The 18,968-nt window shown below is 42.2% G+C and overlaps 1 protein-coding gene across 1 annotated transcript; it reads left to right on the forward strand.

Moving 5' to 3' along the window:
* Positions 1 to 327: 327 nt before the first annotated feature.
* On the forward strand, positions 328 to 17,435 carry LOC130222826 (gastrula zinc finger protein XlCGF57.1-like). The gene is made up of 3 exons (XM_056455385.1): positions 328 to 378; positions 712 to 859; positions 14,671 to 17,435. Exons 2-3 carry the CDS (start codon positions 775 to 777, stop codon positions 15,819 to 15,821), a joined length of 1,236 nt encoding a protein of 411 aa, XP_056311360.1. The 5' UTR covers positions 328 to 378; positions 712 to 774; the 3' UTR covers positions 15,822 to 17,435.
* Positions 17,436 to 18,968: the final 1,533 nt, after the last annotated feature.

The raw sequence follows: 18,968 nt of genomic DNA on the forward strand, positions 1-18,968 counted from the left end.
TATATAAGCCTATGAAGATGTAGAAATGGAAAAAAAGAGGTCATAATTATGAAGATGAGATTTGGACTCAGATATTAATAGGAGGTAATGTGTTGTAGACATGCAAGTCATCATAAACTGGATTAAAAAAGTTTTTGAAAATTGTCTTAAAATGTTTAGATTAAAGTTTTGAGAGAGAGAGAGAGAGAGAGAGAGAGAGAGAGAGAGAGAGCAGAGAGCAGATATAGTGTAAAGTGAAAAACATAGGAGAAATGTATCAATAAGCCATGACTGCAACAGTAAGTGGTAAAAAAGCTAAACAAAAAGACTTTTATTTTGGCGTGGCGTGTGACGTCATCAGGCGGCGCCGCTTCAGCGCTGTGATTCAACTGGAGAAAGGTTTGTGATTTAAAACGTTTACAGATATAAACCGATTTTAATTCATAGTTCTGTAGTTTTAGGTTTTTTATACGATGCTAAATTATGTTCCTGTTGTTGGAGATAATATTTTAACCCTTTATACATCGTAGTACTATTTTATTCTCAGTAACTGAGGGCTATTGTTTGAATAAAGTAACAAAAAGTGTGTAATAAGTGTTTTAAAGAAACGTTTTACCTGATTTCTTTTTGTTAATTACTCTCATATAAAGAAACTGTTGAAGCAAGTGTTGAAGAGAAGTTATTTTGTTTCTGTTCATTAATTTTTTTTATTGTTTTGTTAATTTTTAACAGGATAAAGTGTCCAAACAGAGAAAAACTCCTGCTGAAGCGACTGATCTCCACACTGTTATAAAGATGGCGTTTATTAAAGAGGAGAGTGAAGATGTGAAGATTGAAGAAACATTCAGAGTCAAACGGGAAGATCTGCAGGAACAAACAGGTTGATTTTCATTCTCAAAGACCAACTCAGTCATTTGATCCTCATTCAGATATATTTTAATAATAAGAATACTAAATTAAATCCATCTTGCAGCCCTGAGTGTGCTGCCTAGTTCTCCTAAATGCACATAAGCACTCATTAAAAGACAGGAATGAGTTTCTTTCTTGTTACTTGTTCTCATGTCTTTTGTCATTCTTTTATGTATTATTAGTCTCCCATTTTCTCTACCTTCTTAAGGTTATTGCTTTTCTTGTTCTCCTACTGTTTGTAAAGCATCCTTAAGCACTGGTGCTATATAAAATAAATAAAAACAATAAATTTAAAAAGTTTAACTGAGCTGAGGATATTTGACCTACAGTATTCTCATAGAAGATATCTGCTATTACAGTGAAAGTGTTGGCTTAGTACTTTCCATTTGCATATGTCACGTTGATCACAATTCCAAATTCTTTATGGGTTTAAACTTGTTTCTAGTAGTTGTTACTAGTTCTCACAGATAGTATCTGAGTTAGAATTACGTCATTATTATAATAACTAATAACCAGGGCTATTGTGTTTAAACCAGGTTTCCGTGGGGTCTTAAAAAGTCTTAAATTTACTGAAATATTGTGTTGTAGGTCTTATATCTTTTTTAAACAAGACTTCATTTTCCTTTGTTCATGTTTTGCTACCCAATCTGGCCAAAACCCATACAATCACCAACAATCCATCTCAATAAAACTTTCAACTTTTATTCAAAAAGGTCATTTTAACTCTATTTATCATAATGGTTTAATTCTTTTGCTTACAATAACATTTGTTTAAACGTGCTCCATGTATTTACTGCTAAGGCCATCGACCTGGACAGATTGTTGTGCACAGGTTTAGTTTATTATAGTTTTTAAAACTTTTAAAACATTTGTTTATTTTTTTTTATTTAAATAAAGTTTGTTTTGGAAAAAAAAAGTGTATGGATACAAGTATAGCTTGCTATTTTTTTACACAATATTTAAAATCTTTTGCTAAGAAATATTTAAAATATTGTCTTTTTCATTATTCATTTATTATTGTATTATTAGCCTTTAGCCTTTTATGAGTCTAAAATTTCATTCATAATGGTTTTAAAAATGTCTTTAGAAGTCTTGCATTTAACTTGGTGAAACCTGCAGAAACCCTGGTTTAAAGTATGTCAGAATTTTAAATATGCTGAATGAAATGGACACTAAAATAATTAATTATTATAAAACATTGTACAGAATTCTAAACTATATGATGATGTTGTGGGAGGACATGAAGCAAAACGAACAAATTATAGTGGAACAATAACGTTTAGCATTGCACTGACTACAGCTGGCCAACAAACTAGTCTAAATGACTTTTGCTGATAAGTAATGGATTACAGCATGTTGATGATACGCAAACATTCGAGTGTAAAGTTCATCCGAATATTGATCATAATCTTCATGTACCAGCAGGCGGCACCATTGGAATCTTTTTGCTTGAGACTTTTTTAAAGAATGAATTTTTAGATTGTAAAAACAGTGTTATGCTGCTTAGACATGGGATGATATTTTTTTGCTGTACCGTCCCTACGGTATATGTAAGGTTTTTTTTTTTTTTTACATTTTGTTTTAAGTGTTTCAGGACAACAGTATCTCCAGCAGAAAAGATATACAAAGATGCAATTTTAAATTGTAAAGAAATCTGTGTTTATGAAACAAATGAAGACAGCAGAAGTCAATGATTCATTTGAATTATTCAGCCTGACATGTTTACTGCTCCAAAATATTTTCAAAGTTTCTCAAAAGAAAATATATTGTGTTCAAAGGGGGAAAAGTTTTTGTGTTTTACCCAGACATTTAAAAGAATATATTTTAGAGCAGTAATCACAGTGCTGTGAAACCGTGATATTGTTATTCAAGGTTATCATACCGTCAGAATCTTATACTGGCCCATGCCTAATACTGCTTGATGTTGTAAAGTCATCCATTCATTCATTCATATTCTTTTCGGCTTAGTCCCTTTATTAATCTGGGGTCACCACAGCAGAATGAACCGCCAACTTATCCAGCATATGTTTTATGCAGCGGATGTCCTTCCAGCTGCAACCCATATCTTGGAAACATCCATACACATTCATTCACTCTCATACACTACAGACAATTTAGCTTTACCCAATTCATCTGTACCGCATGTCTTTGGACTGTGGGGGAAACCGGAGCACCGAAGAAAACTCACACAAACATGGTGAGAACATGCAAACTCCACACAGAAACGCCAACTGACCCAGCCAAGGCTCGAACCAGTGACCTCCTTGCAGTGAGGCAATAGCACTACCTACTGCACCACCACGTCGCCTGTTGCAAAGTCATATTTTCTAATTTTATTGTGTTTCTTTGGATGTATAGTCATGAACACACTTGGTTGTAGAGCAAGTAGCAGTTGATTATTCCTGGTCATTTCTCTAATAGGCAACTGAAGTTCTAAAATACTAGCATATGAGATCAGGGCCCTGTTTCAGAAAGAAGGTTAAATGAAAACTCAGAGTATTTTAACCCTGAAATGAGAGAAACTGTGTTTTTCGTTTCGAAATGGCAGGTTTGTCAAACTGGAGAAAGCAGAGTAAGTCAAGCCTGTTTCTGAAAGAGAGGTAACTTTAACTCAGAGTCAGTTATTTATAGAATACTGTTTACTCACTGCAATCAAAGCACAAAGTAGTGAGCGTAAAGACACTGGATTAGACGTGTGCTGTTCCATCAGTAACCAAAGTGGGGCCTCATCATTACAGATGTTGGAAAACCAGAATATCAGTTTGTGTAAATTGGCCACCCAATAATTGTATAGGAAATTTGGCATTGCCAATCCACCCTCTTCCTTCTTTTTTTCCAAGAATTGCTTTATGTGAGGAGTTTTCTTATCCCAGAGAAATGTAGAAAAACAATTATTCAACTACTTGAAAAATGACTTGGGAATAAAAACAGTCACAGTCTGAAACAGAAATCTTGGTAGTATTGTCATTTTAATGAAATTGATCTTCCTGTCTTGTTTGGCTTTGTCTAATGTCGTTTTAAATAATGATAATTAATAATGAAATAATTATAATTATAACTAACAGATCCTTATATTTGCGTGTCACACTCACACCCAGATATACAAATTTATCAGGACTTAGTGAAAATGGAAAGATTGGAAGGACATTTGCTGTGCTCTATCATTGATAGGGAAGAGGAGACTCTTTGCTAGGGTGACTTTGTATCCAGTAACATTTCCAAATTCTGAAATTACTGTAAGAGCTTTTGGAATACATGTATCTGGATTTGACAGAAAAAGAAGATCATCCGCATATAGCAGGAGCTTATGTTCTTGTCCCTCTCTGAAAATTCCTCGCAAGCCATCTGAGTTCTTTAATATGGTTGCAAGAGGTTCGATGGCAATGTCAAAGAGCAGAGGGGACAGAGGGCAGCCCTGTCTTGTTCCCCTAGAGAGTGAAAAGCATTTAGAAATTATGTTATTTGTTTGAATGGATACTTGGGGCCTGGAATATAAAATTTTAATCCAGGAACAGAATCCAGGGCTAAAACCAAAATTTTTAAGCGCTGTAAATAAATAGATATACTCTATTATATCAAATGCTCTTGGGCATCTAAAGAAATTAGGACCTCTGGATTTAGGTGAATAAATAATATTAAATAAGTGACGAAGGTTGTAAGATAACTGTCTCCCAACAATAAAAACAGTTTGATCTGGGTGAATTATCTTTCTCATGACTGACTACACTCTGATTGGCAGCACTTTAGCCAGGATCTTATAATCAGAGCATGGTAAGCTGATCGGCCGATAAGATTCACATTTAAGTGGATCCTTATCCTTTTTAAGAAGTACTGTTATAACAGCCGATGTCATGGAGGGGGGGGGAGTGTTTCCAAGACAAGAGCTTCAGCAAATACCTTGCACAACAGGGGTGTTAGCTTGGCAGAAAACTTCTTCTAAAACTCGGCCGGTAAGACATTAGGGCCTGGTGCTTTTCTGGTTTTCAATTTTTTGGTTGCATTTTCAATTTCAGAAGGTGTTATATTTCCTTCTAATGCCAACTGATCTGAATCACAGAAGGATGGTAATTCTAAATAATTAAAAAATCTCTCAATACATTCAATTTCGTTTACCTCAGAGCTGTAAAGAGTTTTATAGAAGTTTTTAAATTGATCATTAATTCCCTGTTGATCAGTAATAATACTGCCATCATCCTTACTAACTGCTGCTATAAAACCAGCTGCTGAGGATTGTTTCAGTTGGTAACTCAATAATCTGCCAGCTCGTTCACCATGTTCATAATGAATCTGGCGTGATCTTATGTGGAGATCCTCTGCATTTTCACTAGTCAAGGAGTCATATTCTGTTTGCAGAAGAAGTTTTTTCTTATAAAGCTCTTTGGAAGGTGATGTTGAGTGTAGCTGATCAGTTGTATTAATTTTATTCATAATCTCTGTAAGCCGTTTTGACATTCTTTTATTTGCACTAGCTTGATATGAAATAATATGTCATCTTATATATACTTTCAAAGTATCCCATAGGATGCTATAACTTATCTTTTGGGATTCGTTTGTCTCAAGGAAGAAATCAATTTGAGCATCAATAAATTTTCCAAAATGGTCGTCTGCCAAGAGTTTTGAATTAAACCATCATGTACGTTGGGGGATTACATTGCCTGGAAAACATAGCTTTAGTGAGACTGGACAATGGTCTGAAATAACAATATTACCATACTCTACTTCTGACATTAAGGGAATTAACTGCTTGTCCAGGAGAAAATGGTTAATCTTGGAATAGGTTTGATGCACAGGTGAATAAAAGGAAAATTGCTTGGAAGATGGATATTTAAATCTATAGGGGTCACTTACACCAAATGTCTGGAAGGAGTTGATGCATTTTGCTGGCTGACTTAATGTATTACTCGAAGAGCTAGAGCGGTCCAAAATTGGGTGCAAAACACAATTTAAATCGCCTCCTAAAATTAAATTGTGTGTCAAGACTAGGCAAAATTGAAAATAAATCAATGAAAAATTTTACATTTTCCCAATCAGGAGCATACACATTTGCCAGGACCACAGACATGTTAAAAAGTTTACCTGGGATTATTACGTATCTGCAATTTTTATCCAATACATTTGACTCCAACTGTACATTCTTATGTATGAGTACAGCAATGCCCATACTTTTGCTATTGAAGTTAGAATGATATATTTGGGTATAACATACTCTATTAAGTTTAGAATAGTTCATTTTCAACAGATGTTGTGATGTATTCTGATGTACACCATTTGGTGGTGCCCTGTACTTGTGTATACTGTGAAGCACTATGTACATGGAGTGTAGAACAAGAGAAACTCCGGCTAACTAACAACCTGGTCTGCAGTCTTTATTTAATATTCTATCCTCTTATCTAAATAAGCCTAAATAGCTTTAAGAGTCTACAGAATATAATACAGATATGTCTCCTGTAAATATACAATATCAGATTTTAACTTATTAAGATATGCAAACACCTTGTTTCGCTGGGTGATTTAGCCCCCGCATGTTATAACTGGTAAAGTTTGTCTTTACTCCACCCATTTTTATGGAGGGCTGTCGAAAACATTTATCAGAAGCATCCGAAAGGTATCTGTGGGTTTTGTTTGTATGGGGGTGTGTACAAACAAGGAAAGGAAAAGGAAAAAAGGGAAAGGAAAAAAAAAAGAGAGGAAAAAAAAAAAGGGGTGATCGCACATACACTTATAAAGTAGAAACAACACAATATTGAAACCTTGTGTGTAAACTTGCACACACTTCCAGCTACTTCCACTCTTAACTAGCTGACCATGTGGGACCTCACGTATAAAACAATACCATTTGAACAGCTCTTGATGTTTCACTACAAAGCTACCCCATTATTGACAAAATAAACTTCAGAACTAGAAATAACAACAACAAAAATGTGCTATAGTGGTAATTTATAAGTCAACCAGAGAGTGACATTAACATTTGTATTGTCCTTGACAGCCCAGTGTACTGCCGCGATTGCCTTCATTTCAGTGGCTTTCTTCAAAATATCTTCTTTTTCGGAAAAGTAGTGGGATTTAATCACGAAGACGCGTGGCGGTTCCTTGTCGTTCACTGGTCTGCTGCGTAGAGTGCGGTGTGCCCAGTCCAGTAGTAGAGTCCTCTCGAGGTTCAGGGTATCTTTCAGGATGCCAGCTACAAATTCCGTCACGCGTCTGCCGTGCTCCCATCCTTCTTTAACTCCTGTAATGTGGAGATTTGAGCAGAAAGACCTCTCTTCAAGATATTCGCTTCGGTCTCAGCAGAGCCAGCTCCTTTTTCACTATACTAAACTCTTTTTCCAGGGTAGTAAGAGAGTCGGACTATCCACCCAACACAGACTCCAGAGCAGTCACTCTTTAGCTGCTTCCACTCTGGCGTTGATGTGCTCCACAGCATTACGTAACTCTGTTTGAAGCTGGTCAATATGATTGCAAAGTTCATTTGACTGCGCAACAGACTTTTCCTCAATTTTAGCAATCAAATCGCCCTTTAGTGCATCAATACCTTGAAGGACCGCACTGTTATCACTCGCCGGAGCCGTCTCTTTCTTAGATACAGCTTGCTCTTCAGGGTTAGCATTAGAATGGAGACTAGTAGCGGATTTCGCCTACCTACAGTTGCTTCGGCCTTTATTCATTCTGATTCAAGTTGAATTATGCTCAGAACAGCTAGACTCCGACACTTAAAGCTTATTTTTTCAGTATAGGTAGGTTTAAGGTAAAATATTTAGGATAAGAGCAATATTAAACAAAATTTTACGTTTCACGTGAGGACCTCAACAGTTTGCGTCTTTGCATGGCGCTGCTACAACTGGAAGTCCAAAACAAACAATATAACAATAATCACAATGAAACACAAAACCCTCAGCACTTATAACTCAAATGAAAGTGAAAGGATAAAAAGCAAATAATTTCAGGCCAGCAGATTTGTCACATTTAAAAAAACAGGGAAAAATAATACTGATAATAATAGTACTGAGAGAAAACAAAATAAGAGGAATAAAATGAGAATTTGGGCAAGAAAAAAAACAACTTTTGCTTCTTACCCACGGAGCAGAGGGGACAAGGGACATGAGAGGGGAATGACGAATGTGGAGGTGTGAATGTGAAGGTTGAGGGCATCGACGAACCCAGCCGGTGAGTCGGCTGCTGACAATATGCTAGCAAGATAAATCGGTAAGTTGATTTTGTTTAGGACAGTACATTGCACTAAAGTCTTTGGTGACGCACTCGTTCACAGACGTCACGAGCACTTCAGTTACAAGACAGCGGTCTTTGCCCTGTTGCTTCGATACGTACTTTCACTTTTTGTTTCTCACAGTCTCGTTAAGTTTACACTGCTCGTCTCGACCCGGATTCTCTACTCGTTTTCCCTCACTGCAACAGTTCAGTCAACTTTTCTTTCTTCTGCACACCACACAATGCCCTCTTCAACTCTCCTCCTCTTCCTTTATACTCTCACCAATTTCCTTTTTGCCACCCCATGGGTGAAAACCAATTAAACAATGTTGACTGTCGTGCTTTAGACGACCAATCACTTCTGAAGATATGAAGATGGGCCAATGAAATGGCAATTGAATTGGCAGAGCTTAGCTCCACAGCTGAAACTGATGAGCCAATAAGGGCTATATCAGTCGGCTGCTGGAGCCAGCTCATCAGAATTTGCCTGCTGAAGAGCCGATCGCTCAGCTCCCAGCTGGAGACTCAGGTGCTGTGGCAGTGGAGACACATGTCTCCATTCTCTATTCGGGGAACGTGGGTTACGTACGTAACCAGGACGTTCCCCTTCATAAGGGAACTTCTACGTGTGTCTGTATAAACAGACTTTGGGAGACTGTATGGAAAGCGCCACAGCAGCTAAGCCCGTCACGCTCCTGATGTGTAGTTTGCCAAGCCAAAGTGTGAGCGCACTGACATCACCAAGAGCGCAACCTTCCAACGTCCCCTAGGCCCAACATATTTCAATTGCATGGCAATAAAAGTGTAAAATCGGGGGTCGTAAGTGTGCTTTTACCTAGCTAATATAGACTAGGGATTTAAAAAAATACGATAGTATGTTGGGAAAGCGTGCCAGTCTCCGAAGGGGGAGGACGCAGCGGAGACCACCTACTACCCTAGAAGGGGAGACCTGATGGTAAAGAGACATATGGACTAGCCCTAATGAGGGGGAGTGCTACATATGATAAGCTGGTTAGCAGTTTAGGGAAGACACGGGACCGCCTAATAAGGGGGAACACCGTGGTAATAATGCATATGGCATCACCAAATGGGGATGCACATAGCTGGCACCGATCCTCAATATGCGTGTAGACCAAAAGGGCATACCAACCGCACACTAAGCCATGCACTCGACTCCTCCAGTGAGTCGATGCTGGGGGCCTCGAAGGAATTCTCTAGGGTTCGCCTGGGAATGGGAACTTACTAGTAGAGAAGAAAAAGCGCACGCATCTCCGGGTTAGGGAGCCTGGCGCAGCAAGCGTTGGTGACACCGAGCTTAACCCCCCACCCCCCACCCTGCCTGCCTCCTCCCCATCAGTATCTCTAAATGGGGTGGTAGGAACCTTGGGCACATAGCCAGGTTAGGGTCTCAGGACAACGTGAGAGTAACCCAGCCCGAATTTAAGGCACGATGCGATCAGCAGAGCTGTCTTTAATGACAGAATTTTAAATGATACCGAATCGAGTGGCTCGAACGGATCTCTCTGCAGACCCGCCAGGACTATAGAGAGATCCCAAGAGGGCATGAGAGGGGGGCGGGATGGATTTAATCGGCGCACGCCTAATCGGATGACTAGATCATGCTTCCCGAGCGTGTTGCCATCCACCGCGTCATGATGAGCAGAGATTGCAGCCCCGTAAACCTTCAGTGTGGAGGGTGACAGCCTACGCTCCAGCTTATCCTGAAGGAAGGATAACACAATGCTAATCTGGCAAGTTTGGGGGTCTTCTCGGCGAGAAGCACACCACTCAGAGAATAGACTCCACTTCAGGGCGTAGGCATGCCTTTTAGAGGGTGCTCTAGCCTGAGTGATGGTTTTAAGTACCACGGGCAGTAAGTCACCTAAGTCCTCCGCACTCCATCTATGGACCACATGTGGAGGTTCCAGAGATCTGGGCGTGGGTGCCAGATGGTGCCCCGTCCCTGAGAGAGGAGGTCCTCCCTTAGGGGAATGCGCCAAGGAGGGGCCGCCGCGAGGAGTATGAGTTCCGAAGCCCAGGTCCGGTTGGGCCAGAGGGGTGCAACAAACAAGACCTGCTCCTCGTCCTCCCTGACTTTGCACAAAGTTTGTGCGATTTGACTCACTGGGGGAAACGCATATTTGCGCGTGCCCGATGGCCAGCTGTGAGCCAGTGCATCCGTGCCGAGGGGGGCCTCGGTCAAGGAATAAAACAGCTGGCAATATGCGTTCTCAGTGGAATCAAACAGATCAATCTGGGCTTCCCCGAAGCGCGCCCATATCAGCTGGACTGAATCGGGGTGGAGTGTCCACTCTCCTCGGGACACTAGCTGCCGTTAGAGCACATCGGCTGCTCGGTTGAGCTCGCCCGGAATGTGAATGGCTCGCAGGGATTTCAGCCGCGTGTGACTCCAAAGGAGCAGACGTCGAGCGAGCTGAGACATGCGGCGAGAGCGTATACCCCCCATACGGTTGATATAAGCCACCGTTGTCATGCTGTCCGTCCTGACCAGCACATGTTTCTGCTCCAGCACCTGAAAAAAGGGGCAGAGTGCCAGATACACTGCCAACAGCTCCAGGCAGTTGATATGCCAATGCAGGTGGGGTCCAGACCACGAACCTGCGCCTGCATGCTCGTTGCACACGGCCCCCCAGCCCGTGCTGAAGGCATCTGTTGTTACAACAACATGCCTGGATACTAGCCCTAGAGGCACTCCGGCCCGTAGAAAAGCCAGATCCGTCCAGGGGCTGAGGGTGCAGAGACACAGCAGAGTGATGTGCACCCGATGTGTCCCCGCTCGCCATGCCCATGTGGGCACTCAATCGCAAAGCCAACGCTGAAGTGGTCTCATATGAATGAAATCGAGCGGCGTGACCACAGATGCCATCTGCCCCAGGAGCCTCTGAAAACATTTCAGTGGAAACACTATCTTTCTGTGGAGCTCATTCAGACAGGAAAGCATTAGCCTGGCACGCTCCTTGGAGAGACGCGAAACCATGGTGATCAAATCCAGCTCCAGCCCGAGATAAGAAATTCTCTAAACAGGGCAAAGTTTGCTCTTCTCTCGGTTGACCTGAAACCCCAACTGGTCGAGGTGCCGAAGCACTTTGTCTCTGTGCATAATCAACTGATCGCGAGAGGAGGCTAAAATGAGCCAGTCGTCGAGATAGTTGAGTATGCGGTTAACCGCATAGCACCCTCCGCGACAGAGAGAGCCCAAATGGGAGGACTTTGTACTGCCACGCTCGTCCTTCGAACGCAAACTGGAGAAAGGGGCGGTGGCGTGGAAGAATAGAGAAGTGAATATACGCATCCTTCAGATCTATGGCTGCAAACCAATCCTGTGGACGGACGCTCTGAAGCAAGCGTTTCTGCGTAAGCATTCTGAAAGGCATTTTGTGTAAATGACAGTTCAGTCTGCGCAGATCTATAATTAGTCTTAACCACCCGCTCTTTTTGGGCATGATGAAATACAGGCTGTAAAACCCGGACTACATCTCGGCTGGAGGGACCTGCTCAATTGCTAACCAGGCCGGCAGAGCGCACGCTAATGGCACCATTGGAGCGATTGCTGATGTGCCAACTGAGGCGCAGCTCAGGATGGGAGCGCTCGTCCCGGATAGCGATGCGTCCAGCGGAAGAGCTGAAAATAAGAGAACTCTCTTACCTTCTTCCCTGGATCCCGCGGTGAGGCCTGAGTAAGAGAAAGGAGTCCGTTCTGCTGCACTCTGAGGGCCTAAGGCAAAGGATCCTGGCACTGCGAGCTGGAAGGCAGAGCGTCTTAGACTGGCAGTGCTCGGGCTTGCGCATCCGGAGAGAGGGTAAACTGTCTTTTATTGAAAATTTGGTTGCCGCCAGGCTGGAAGTCGGCAGCGATGAGTTTAAACTCCTTGTTATGGACTGATGTGATGATCCTCGGCCCCCCCCACCGAGGAAAGAGTAGGTCCCTTTTTTTCCAGATGGCCCGTCTCAGGGACACTTTGCGGTCCGTTTACCGGACTTAGCGGCGCCCTCGGGCAGGGGCGTCGCAGTCCCGCGGGAGGCTCGGCATTGTCTCTTGGCCAGTGGAGTGGGCAGGTGGACGTCCTCGGCGAGGAGCAGCCACAGTGGAAGGGGCAGCTGGAGGAGCAGTTTTCCGAGCCCACTGATAGATGACCTCACTGATCGCCTTGGACTGCTCTTTCACCACGGAGAATTACTGGGTGAATTCCCCAACGGTGTCGCCGAACAGGCCAGCCTGGGATATGGGAGCGTTAAGAAAGCGAGCTTTGTCAACGTCTCATATCAGCCAAGCTCAGCCAGAGGTGGCGCTCCTGGACCACTAATGTGGCCATCATCTTCCCCAGGGCACGAGCAGCCAATTCGGTGGTCATGTGAGCATAATCAGTTGCCGTGCGAAGCTCATGCAGCAAGTCCGGGGGAGAACCGCCCTCCTGCATCTGGGCCAGCTTCTCGGCTTGGTAGCGTTGATAGGTGGCCATAACGTGCAGAGCGGAGGCGGCCTGGTCCACAGCAGTGTAGGCTCTGGCCGTGAGAGACTCAGATAACCTGCACGCTTTGGAAGGGAGTTTGGGTGGACCTCTCCAAGTGGAGTGGCTTTGCGGACAGAGATTGACCGCGTTAGCATGCTCCTGGGGAATCACCTCATAACCCCTGGCCGCTCCATCATCGAGGGAGGTGAGAGCGGGAGCGCACGAGGACCGGGCAGAAAAATGTGCCCTCCATGCCTGCGTGAGCTCTCTGTGTACCTCCGGGAGGAAGGGGATGGGGGGGTCTAAGCCTTCTTCTTCACCCCCACATAACACCCATCTAAGTGGTCCGGCCGCGGTTCTGGGGGACAAGCCATCTTCAGTCCCACGGCCGAAGCAGCTCGGGATAACACGGCTAACATGTCCAATTCCAGATCCGAAACCTCACTGACAACCCCGGAGGGTGGCAGGGGGTCCGGATCTTCATCAGAGCATGTCAACCCGCCCTCCGATGCAGCGATGGACATCACGTGCCTGGTGTCATCTAATGAAAGCATGACCAACCCGGAGGATGGACCAGCGCTCGCACTTGAAGCAGAAACAGAGCACACTGACGAGTAGCAAGGGGTCCGCTGACCCATAGGCGACGGATTAGCCCCCACTGTAACCCTTAGGCCTGCCCGAGTGCTAACTGCTTGGCAGAGAGCAGCAGAGGTGACTTGCCCTAATAAAAGAGCTCGCCATGACCTCGGTTGCGCAACAGTCAAACCATCGCAATGCAGGCAAGAACTGTCCGCGAGCACCGCATCAACATGTTGGACACCCAAGCATGTGACGCAATACTCGTGCCTGTCATCAGGGGCAAGGAAACCACCGCATCAAGTAACGTACGGTTGAAACGACATCTTTAAAAAGACGCGCTGCACGACCGTGTGCTCTCTTAGGGAATTCTGCTCTTTCAGAAAACTGCTCTTTCAGGTCACCAGCGAAATGCCAAGGAGACGAGAAACACAGCTCGACCGCCGCTAGAACGTCTTCCTCTGCACTGGTGAAGGTAATGCTTTCTTCAATGTTGGAAGTAAGCTCAGCAGAAGGGTTGTTTAATCTCAGATCGGGTCTGAAGCAAAACTCTGATGAGGTGGCTCCAGCAGCCGACTGATATAGCCCTAATTGGCTCATCAGTTTCATCTCCGCCAATTCAATTAGGATTTCATTGGCCCATTTTCATATCTTCAGAAGTGATTGGTCATCTAAAGCACTCCCAAAGTCTGTTTATACTGACACATGGCTGTCATGGCTTTGCAATCAAAAAAATGTTGTTATAATAGATGCCAATGGATAAAAAACAGCCATGATTATAACGAAAAGGGAGTAGATTTGCCCAGAGTGTATTGAGGTTTTGTTTATTTTTTTATTTTAAAGCGTTTTCCGAGAATATGTCAAAATAAGATGTCCCCAAATATCAGTCCGTTTGCTGAAACACTGAGAAAGTTTTGAATCCAGAATGGATGAAATTGACCCAACAGCACACAAGGGGAAAGGTGCACATTCCAGCCTTTATCAAGATACTGTACATGTATGTCTCATGTCTGTGAGGCAAATATTCAGCTGTTTGCTAAGCTGTTACCCCAGAACTTTTTTAGGATGCATTTACCAGGCAGGCACAGAATGAACAAGTATTCCCTGTCTGCTTTACAAATTTTAGGAAAACATTTTGTTGTAATAATGAATATTTACGAATAAAAATAGGCCATTTACAGCTTTCAAATCTGTGTCTTATCAATATGACCCAAATGACTTTTATAATCAATTATGTAAGAAACGCTGAAAACTGGACTGACACAGTTTCAATTTACTATAACTTCTATGTTAGGAGGCTTTGACACAATTTACATTGTAAAAGCACTAGATAAATCAAGATGTATTGAATCTGCTTAAATGTGTACATGTTAATGGACCGAACAAAATATGATCGAATTTATTTTACATTTAATGTGCATCAAAATTACAGTGTGTGTAGCCAGTGTTTCCAGTGTCTTTTCACTTTTCAGCTTTTGATGACTTTTTAAGACTTAATGTAAACTAATGTTTTATTTATTTATTTCAGACATAATTGAAGAAAATGAGGGGAGTAAAGAGGAGGAACATCATGTCAACATTGATGAAAAAACTCATTTAAAGTCTGGTGGTATTTTAAAAAGGAGATATGAGAATCGTTTCACCTGCACCGAGTGTGGAAAGAGTTTTGGAAGAAAAGGCTATCTTAAGATTCACATGATGATCCACACTGGAGAGAAACCTTTCACATGCACTCAGTGTGGGAAGAGTTTCAGCAACTCATCAGACCTTAATAAACACATAAAGACCCACACTGGAGAGAAACCATTTACATGCACTCAGTGTGGGAAGAGTTTCAGACGCTCATCACACCTAAATGAACACACAATGATCCACACTGGAGAGAAACCATTCACATGCACTCAGTGTGGGAAGAGTTTCAGCCAATCATCATCTCTTAATAAACACATGATGAGCCACACTGGAGAGAAACCATTCACTTGCACTCAGTGTGGGAAGAGTTTCAGCTGCTCATCACACCTTAATCTACACACGAGGATCCATACTGGAGAGAAACCTTTCACATGCACTCAGTGTGGGAAAAGTTTCAGCCAATCATCACACCTTAGACAACACATGATGATCCACAGTGGAGAGAAACCATTCACATGCACTCAGTGTGGGAAGAGTTTCAGCAACTCATCAGACCTTAATAAACACATGAAGACCCACACTGGAGAGAAACCATTTACATGCACTCAGTGTGGGAAGAGTTTCAGACGCTCATCAGACCTTAATAAACACATGAAGACCCACACTGGAGAGAAACCATTTACATGCACTCAGTGTGGGAAGAGTTTCAGACGCTCATCACACCTAAATGAACACACAATGATCCACACCGGAGAGAAACCATTCACATGCACTCAGTGTGGGAAAAGTTTCATCTGCTCATCATCCCTTAATAAACACATGATGAGCCACACAGGAGAGAAACCATTCACTTGCACTCAGTGTGGGAAGAGTTTCAGCCAATCATCATCTCTTAATCAACACATGAAGATCCACACTGGAGAGAAACCATTCACATGCACTCAGTGTGGGAAGAGTTTCAGCCAATCATCACACCTTAATAAACACATGATGAGCCACACCATTCAGAGATACCATGCACTTGCACTTAAGCCGCGGCCACACTAGACTTTTCTCCCCATAGACTTCCATTCACACACACGCGAATGCGTCAGACCGGAAATGCAAGTTTGTGCGTCAAGTTTTGCAGTTCACTGCATTGCAAAGTTCAAGCTTGGTGAACTCTGACCTGCGAAATTGCTTTACTTGACTGTGTGAGACTAATCAAAGATCAAAACATGACCTCTGGACAGAAATTTAAAATATGGACCAATCGCTCACTTTTTTAATGTCTAATCATCTTGTTTAATCCTGCCCTTTTTCGCAGCGCCGTTCAACAGAATTTCGCCTGCTCAAACTCTAGAGTGACCGCAGCTTCGGTGTGGGATGAATTTCAGCAACTCCTCAAACCTTAATAAACACATGAAAACCCACACTGGAGAGAAACCATTCACATCCACTCAGTGTGGGAAGAGTTTCAACCGATCAGCAAACCTTAATGAACACATGAAGATCCACACTAGTGTGAAAGAGTATATGTGCTTTGAGTGTGAGAAGACTTTTATTACAGCTCCAAAATTGAAACTGCACCAGACGATTCACTCTGAAAAGACAGTACAAGTGTTCACACTTGGACAGTAGGTTTAATCAGTTAACACATCTGAAAACACAAAAGAAGATTCACACTGGAGAAAAACTACAGATCTGATCAGTGTCTACAGAGTTTCAGCTTAAGAAACACGTGGACAAAAAGTTGCACACATGACATGAATGAAGCAAAACATTTTCTCATGTGCACAGGATGTTTCATGTTTGAATAATGTTTGAAAAGGCCGAGTGACGGTATGCTGATTTCCAACACTCCTACACTGCAGTTGGTCGGGTTGCAAATGTGTTGTGCTCCTCGCGTTTACCATAAACACAATTGCTGTTGAGAGAAGAACAGTTTCATAAACATCTGGCAAACAGCACCTCTGCAGCTTAAAATCTCTTTGCAAGTGATTGTACAGGTGCAGATACATCTGTACTCCACTCTACAGTGTATTCATGTAGCTAGTGTTGTTTTGGATGATGTTCTCTGTCCGACTCTCCAAATGAGAAACAAGTCACTGGAAAGTCACCGCACATCAAAGAAGGTGGAGCTCCAGGACGGTTAGTTTGCAGTATACCAGGGCCTCAAATTTAGAAAGCCCGTTCAGTTGTCCTGTGTTGCAGCTTTTATTGGTAAAGTTTCTTTACTTTTAGGTTCAAGATTATTTCTAGTTTACTCCCTTTAATTTTTTGCGTAGAATACAAACTTGATGAACACTTTATGATTTAGGCAGAGCGACAGGTATTAAGTTTTACAATATTAATACACTGTGATGATCCCAAGACTCCAGATTGGAGTATGTGGTAAATCCTGATTGGATGCCTGCATTACTCATCAATGGGTATATAAAAGTTGTTGTGCTAGATACACCAGGACGCTGTGGCTACTCAGGAATCCTCATGTCAAGACCTGCCATCTCATTGACTCTTTAACCTTATGGTTTTGTTTTGCATTACTTGTATCATGTAGTTAAAATGTTGTTGTGAATATTTCCTAAGTTCTTTATCTTCATTATTATCCCTAGACATTTGTTGGTTGCTTTGATTGATTGTTCTATGAGTTACATTTTATATTAAATAATTTGCATTCAGGCTATTTTGTTGGCTCATCTCTCTTTTATGGTGCGACTCAAACAAGAGGGTCACAAAAAAAGGCATATACTTGAACTCCATTTAGGGTAAGGACTCTCCTTTAAACTGGAGATGGCCACCTTTTTCCAGTCAAGCACATTGGTTTCTGACTTAGAGGTGCTGTTTCTTACCCTGAACAACATTATCTGCAAATGGCCTGCACCTAAAATTATGTCAGTAAAAATTATTATATTTCTGAGATCAGCCTCAAAAATAACACATTTACAAAATAAAACGAATAAATAGATGGATGGATAGACATTGTAGTGGTGGAAGAGGAAGTAGGATGGCTTGTTCAACTATAAACCAAGATGGAGCTCTCTCAGGAGGGATGGACCAGTGCGTGAGATGTCTCAGACTGAAGGCGTAATAATGAAATAAATGCTCAGGAAGCCCTAACCCTATTTCATCAACTGGCTGTTGCGATGTACTCCTATGCAACCTAGGGTGCTTATTGTTCCAGATAAATTAATTGACTAAATAATCCAACTGTTTTAAATTTTGTAAAGAAATACTGGTATATACTGAAGTAGAGAAGTAACTTTAGGAATGCAGTTCATTTCGAGTATGATAGTTTGTTATTTTGAGTACCTCAGAGCAGTGGTTCTCAATTCTGGTGTTTGTGCAAAATGAGTTGACAACCGTCCAAAATTAATTTTAGCTCTTATTACTAGATCTTAGAATCACACCAGAGAAACCACAAAAATAGAGGTTTGGCTTATCTTTAACTGCCTAAGATCAATGCGCACCAGATCAGCATTAGACAACATTTGTTTAAGTTTCCTTCGCCGACTGGCCTCGACGAAACACAGCGTTCCTGATTGGTTGATGACTCCACTTCAGTGACATCCTTGGGATTGACTCGCTTGTGAGTGGAAGTTGTCCTGGGTTACGGGGGTGACAGACTCTGTTGCGAGTCGATTTGCAAAAGTTTTTTTGCAGTTTCGGTGTTGCATGGAAAATTCTTTGCGACCTGTTTGCGTGGCAATGCAGTGTCCGAGAGCATTTTGAAGACCAGATGAGCTGCAGCATTCTTGAGAACCTGTAGAGGATTAAGGGTGCAGGATGAGAGTCCAGATAGAAGAGCACTGTAGGAGTCCAGCCTTGAAATGACAAGAGTTTGCACTAAATTAGTTTAATATTAATATTAGTTTAAATGAAGCAACTCCTCAGGATTCCTATATAAACATGAGGCTCGTCAAACTGGCTGTGGTGGTGGAGTTGCATCAATCTTTAGTGATATTCTTAATGTTAATCAGAGAAACGGACTTATGTTTAGCTCCTTTGAAGTATTAGCGCTTAATGTTATGCTTCCGGACACTATGCAAAAGCCTATGTTATCTCTCGCTCTAATCACCATATATAGACCCCCAGGACCCTATGTAAATTTTCTAAAAGAGTTTTCTGATTTTATCTCTGACTTACTAGTTAAAACTGATAAAATACTAATTGTAGGAGACTTTAACATCCACATAGATGACACTAACGACACAT

Source organism: Danio aesculapii, chromosome 4 (assembly GCF_903798145.1).
Source record: "Danio aesculapii chromosome 4, fDanAes4.1, whole genome shotgun sequence".
Taxonomy (NCBI): domain Eukaryota; kingdom Metazoa; phylum Chordata; class Actinopteri; order Cypriniformes; family Danionidae; genus Danio; species Danio aesculapii.